Raw genomic sequence first — 6,000 nt, 5'->3', positions numbered from 1 at the left:
GGTGCTTTTTAACCGACTCCTGTTTCCTCACATATGATAATCTGACCAGAGCTACTCTTAGTGGCTCCTAAATCCAAATGGAGGGGAAAGCAACATTTAGTGCCACTGTTTGACTCCAGGCTCCTTTCCCGGGTCCTGCAGCTTCAGGTCAAGGGCTCCAGACTCTCTGTTAACCCCGGAGGCGCCAGGGGAAAGGAATCTTCTCACACGAACCCGATCCCCAGATGACCCTGGCTGGCTCCTTGTATTCATGGAGCATCCTTCAGGGACTTCTTTCGAGTAACAGCTCCCTTCTGCGTCTCCACAAATCCCATTCAAGGAAAAACCTGGGATTTCAGCTAAAACCCACCCCGCCCCTGCTGCTGCCAGGCTCTGGGAGGCCGCCTCCCGGGGGCAAGCAGCTCGGGCGGCTCCTCGCAGCCCGGGGCAGGAGGGGCGGGCGCCCTAGGCCCCCGCGCGCGCCCGTTGCCATGGGAACGCACGGGGCTCCGCCGCCCAAGGGGAAAAAGGGAGGAGGCGCGCCGGCGGATCCAGTGGGAGACGCTATCGCAAGATGGCGTCTGCGAGGCCGCGGGATGCAGAGTGAGCGCACCCCGCCGGGGGTTCTGCGAGGCTGCTCCTCTCCCCGCCGTCGCCGCCACTGCGGCGCCGCCTCTCCGCCTGCCATTGCGCCGCGGCCAAGCCTCCCCACCTCGTAGGTACCGGCGCCCGCGCGCGCTCCGCTTTTGCACAGATGGCAGCGACAAGTGCCGGCTCGCCGAGGGCTAACGGGTTCCCCCTTGTCAGGGTGCGCTGGACAATAACGCGTGAATAACTTTTTTCTTGCAGCGGCCCCCTGCCTCCCGGCCTGCAGCCTCCCCGCGCCCGCGCCCCCACCACGCCCCTCCGACTCCTTGCTCCCTCCGAGGTGTGAGCGCGTCGGGCCGATGAGGTGATCCCCGGCCAGGCTGGGAGGAGCGCGTGGACCGGCGGGCGGCGGCGAGCAGTTGGCGAGCGCCTTTACAATGGCCCTGACCCTGTTTGGTAAGTGCAGCCCTCTGCCCGCGCCGCCGCAGGTGGGCCGCGCCCCGGGGCTCAGAGGTGGGGCACCTGGGGAAGGGACGCCCCGGGCGGCGTCAGGCGCAGGCTGTGGCTGGGGAGTTGGGGCGCCCGGGGCGCCGGGCTAGCGCCTTCGCGCCTCTCCCATTGTTTCCTCTCCAGGCAGGGCCGATGGGCGTGTGCTCCCCTGGCCAATTCTGGGCTGGGAGGCTCTGAGGTCCCTGTGTGTTTTGTAAACGGAAGGTTCTCTAAGATGCCAAGTTGGGAACGAAGTTAGCTGGCTGTTTCCAAACCTATGTTTCTCAAGTCGGTAAATAAAGATCCTGGAAAGTTTATTTATTTTGACCAAGATGTCTGTGCATCCCAACCTTCCTGCAATTGCCAAATGGGTGTGTTGATTCCTGTTGGATTTGGGGGGAATTTTTTGGACTCGGTATATTCCGTTGGAAACAAGAATGAGTGGTGAGCTTATTTTAATATTTGCTAAAATTGAAAATGTTTGCTCTAATGCGTTTGAGAGCAGATAGAAGGAAGTTGGTATTGAAGATAAGTAATCTCAGGAGTATATCGTTGAACATTTTACGAAAGTAGTAGTGTTTCTGTGATGTAGTTACTGTGACACTGTTGTTTCAGCAATTAATTAAAGGTGTTTCGCTTTTCCCCCTCTCCCAAGAAGTCTGTAATGACAATGAGTTGGAAAGAAGGACCAAAAATACTTTATTTTCTTGTGCAAAAACAGATTGTGTTGCATATGTATTTTGCTTTAAGAAAACTCAGTATGTGAAAATTTAGATGATCAAAGTATTCAGTTTTTCAAAAAAGAAAAGTACAATGATATGTACCTGGTGGTTACCAGGATAATAAGTTAATCACAACGTCGTTTCCAGTTACGTTTTAACAGTGTCATTTGATCAAGCATGTTACAGGCATCACATGACACAATGCTTTTTGATGTAAATACTTCAGAGTTTATTAATCTGCTGGAATCAAAGAGTTACTTTTATTTTTAAAATTAAATTTAGACCCAGAGAGGTTGTTCAGACTCAGTGGGCTCATGGCTTTTTTGTGGCAGAACTGAGACTAGAATATAGTTTGCCATCTTCAGTCTAGGACTATATTTACTTTGTTCAGATACCTATGGTACTAGAAATGACATTTTTTTATTTGGTGTTTGTTGGTTGTCCATGAGTGCTTTAAAAAATGTTTCTTCTTTCTCTGAAAGGGATAATAAAAATCTCCTGTTTTACAATATCTTGTATCAAATATGCATTACTTAGTAGAAGTATTTTTTAAGTGTGAACTTCTTTGGTCTCGAGTTAAACTTTAATGAACTCTTTACTCACAGTTGGCACTTTCTTTTGAAGAAGCATTTATCTTACACTGTTGTAGCTAGTACATTGCGGTAAAACCTACTGTAGGAAATTCTCTTTTAAACTATTTTTGACTAAATTCGCTTACCTTTCTAAAGAGATAGTCTGCATTTTCATGGTTTGTTTTCAAAGATATAATTTACAAATCAGTGACTTTTAAAAGACTGGCATTCTCAATGAATAAAATGGATAAATTGGGGAGACTTGGAGTATATGATGAGGCTCCTTTGAATGAATTCCTAAATTATTAAATCTTTATCTACTGAAGGGGAGAGGGGGGGAGAAAAGGAAAAGCATGGAATTTGACCTCTTGAGGAAGGTGAAAGAAACCACTCCCATCTCTCAGGATGAATAAAGTGTCTTTAAAGTTTTAAAGTCATCTTGTGGGAAAATAGAATTTGGTTTAAAAATCCAATTTGGTTACAATTTTTAAGTATTTCTCTGTTGTAAAGCGAAGTATATCTCTGTGCAGAGGCTATTTTCTCAGTAATGATAGAGCAACAGTTGATCTCAGTTGCACACCACTCATCATTTTGTTTAAAATGTAGATTCTTTTGTCCAGAGACCCACAGAATCTGCACTTTTAGAGGAACTCCCTTGTGATTCTTAAACGTTAAAGTTTGAGAACTGTTATATTAAAGATAAATAGATTGGCTCAGACTTGCTCAGTTCAAAATAGTTCTTTGAATATGCTAAGAGCGGTCTCCAAGGGTTAGAAGAAATTGATTTTATTTTAGACATTACTACTTTTTAATTAATTGGCCTTAGAAGTACCTCATATCTCTTCTTAATAACCAACTTAGAACTGAGGAACAATGAAATGAAGTTCTATGAGATGGTGAAGAGAAGGTAGGAACAAAACGTTAGACAAGTGTGACCTTCTGATCATCACGGTCAGAGTTCATAGAGTTTCTTCCTAAGCTTCCTGGAAGTGACCCCTGCCAGGACACTGTCTTGTGTATATTGGGTGTGTTAGTTGGTTAAGCAGTTAAGGCTGGTAGGGCTATTGTAGTAAAATGGCAACAAAACCTGGGTGGCTTCCTCAACAGCCATTCATTTCTCACAGTGTTGGAAGCTGGGAAGTCTGAGACCACGGTGTCGTTTGGCTTACTTCCTCATAAGGGCCCCCATTCTGGCTTGCAGATATCCATCTTCTTGCCGTGTCCTCACATGATGGGGAGAGAGGGAAAGCAGCTTTCTGGTCTCTTCTTATAAGGGCACTAATCCCATCATGAGGACCCCACCTTCCTGACTTCATCTAATCCTAAGTACCTTCCAAAGGTCCATCTCCAAATACCATCACGTTGCAGGTTAGGGCTTCAGCATATGAACTTTTTGGGAGGACACAGTTAAGTGCATAGCAGCCAGCAATAGAGTCTTCATGTTTTTGCTTTATGTTTTACATTTACATCCAAGTTTTTTTTTTTTAATAATTGTAAAGAATGTTCTTTTTATAGGAAAAACTTTTAGTGAAAGATTCATTTTTTAAAAAAGGGAGCCTCTAAAATTACCCAATATATTTTTTACATTTATAGACATTTTTTTCACCCAAGTGTGTTATAGGAACTTAGTAAAGTACCTGTCAAATTAAGCTAAAGAGTGAAGACTGTCTTATATATTGTCTTCACTATTAATCACCTTTGCTGCTTAAAAGGACATTTTTAGTGCAAATTTCCTTTTTACTCTAGGATGGAAGAACCAGATCCCAGTCCTTCATGATTTCAGTCTCATTTGGGAATCGAAAATGAATGCTATTGAAGGTCCAGGAATTAGCAAACATTTTTCTTCATCTTTCAAATGAACCAGTGATCAGCATAAATACAAATAATTTTTAAATCCTCAAAACTCTCCAAATATGGTTCATATTCTGGTCACTCACCTTTCCTTCCTGGTTTGACAAACATCTCTAGCAGCGTGCAGGAAACATGGGCCCTGTGTTAGAGCTGACATTCCAGAACTATAGTGTTTGCACCTAACTACCTAATTCCATGTGGGCTTTGTTAGAACTTCCCTGGCAGAGAAGTCCATGTTGTCCGACAATTGCTGGACTAGAGGGAAAATCTCAGATCATTTAGTTCAGGATTTGGGGCCTGAGGTACCAGCCAGAATATCCTGATTTGCTGCACTCGTACAGCCCTAGTTGATAGAACTGGGGGAAAAACATCCTGTCAGGTCATCACTTGGCAGGAATTTCTGTCATTTGTAGCTAAATGGAGCTCTGGTTTATAGCCCAGGACAGCTGGTGAGATTGGGAACTCAGTTATAATTCAGCTGTGCTAAGCTAGCCAAACCTGAATAACTCTCTGGGTGGAAATGGCTCTGGCGTTGCCCCTGCTCGCCCCACCCCCCTTTTTTCTTCTTACCATGTAGTCACCATCATCACTGCCATCGATCACTTCTGATATTTAGGATTTCTCTGGACTTTCTTACATTCTTTCCTCAGTCTGTCCTACCCCCATGGAAGCCCTTCATTGTGCTGCTTTATTTGGCATCGTTCACTATCCTGACAACACCTGTCTGTGGGTATCTTTTCAGAGAGACTTTGGAGCAGTTAAATAGGGATGGAGTGTTCTTTGTGATACAGTTAGGAAATTTTCTGACTTCCACGGCTGTCCTGGCAGACAACTGCACATTTTCAGTATGATTTATTTGACCAAAAGCTCGTTTTATAGGACATGTCCACTTGAATATACTCTGTTGCCATTTTAATTTTTCAGATATTCTCATCAAAGAGTATGAGAAGCAGCAGGGTGGTCTGATGTTGAAAGCCCAGCTACTTTTCTTAGAATCTGTCATCTTTTTAACTGTCATTAAAATCACCATCCTTATTTAAATGCTTGTCCATATTCTTTCTTTTACTGGTGTCAGAAGCCTAAAGTCTCAGCTTAAAATGTTTTCTTTTAATGTTTGGAGACTTGGTACCATGTAAGAGAGATAAAATTATTATAGTTGTTATAACTCTGATAGTGACCATCTGTGTACAGTGTAAGAGGAATATTGGTGGATGCCATCTTGAGTCACATCTGTCCCCGAAATAACCATCCTGTAAGCATTCTAATCTTAGAAGATAGTGATAAGTGTAATGACAAATTTTAATGTATTTATTAAGAGTTTTAGTTTCTTTTAGATCAGTATTTCTCAACTTTTTAAAGTCACCTTCTGTAAGAAGTCTTTCACACAGTTTTTTGTAATTGATCTCTCTGTGAAACTTTAATACCAAGATTCTGTTTATGGACTGTGTATATATTTGCTCTATGTGTAAAGAGAGTAATTTTTCTTCGACCCCTGGAAGCCAAGTTTTGCTCCCTTGAGGGCAGTCTTACCCCCACTGAGAATACATGTTTGAGACTAATCTAAAGCAATCATAAGAGAATTAGAAAAATATTGTTTTATATATCACATCATTCTGAAGGAGTGACATAGATATAGTAAGTTTTGCATTTTTTCACCAGATGGGTTTAACCTAAGTTTTAACATTGTGCTTCATCTTGAGAGCAGCCATAACACAGAGTTCCTTGATTGGTCTGGGGTATGTGTAGCTTTTCTCAAAGTCCGTCCAGTAGTAATAATAGCCCCTGATCATGGGGAATTG

General features: G+C 43.4%; 1 protein-coding gene across 2 annotated transcripts in view; it reads left to right on the top strand.

Moving 5' to 3' along the window:
* Window positions 541-6,000, top strand: part of CHN1 (chimerin 1) — a 208,509-nt gene continuing 203,049 nt past the window's right edge. Inside the window, exons 1-2 of one of the 2 annotated variants that reach the window (XM_018064906.1) lie at window positions 541-694; window positions 829-1,023. In XM_018064906.1, coding sequence (XP_017920395.1) covers window positions 1,005-1,023 — 19 coding nt within the window. In that variant the 5' untranslated portion in view covers window positions 541-694; window positions 829-1,004. Of the gene's footprint in view, window positions 695-812; window positions 1,024-6,000 lie in introns of those variants that run through there. The other variant, XM_018064912.1, reaches the window with a different exon arrangement.

The sequence above is a fragment of the Capra hircus genome, chromosome 2, assembly GCF_001704415.2.
Source record: "Capra hircus breed San Clemente chromosome 2, ASM170441v1, whole genome shotgun sequence".
Classification (NCBI taxonomy): Eukaryota; Metazoa; Chordata; class Mammalia; order Artiodactyla; family Bovidae; genus Capra; species Capra hircus.
The sequence above is the reverse complement of the archived record's forward strand: the minus strand, read 5'-3'. Positions and strand labels throughout refer to the sequence as shown.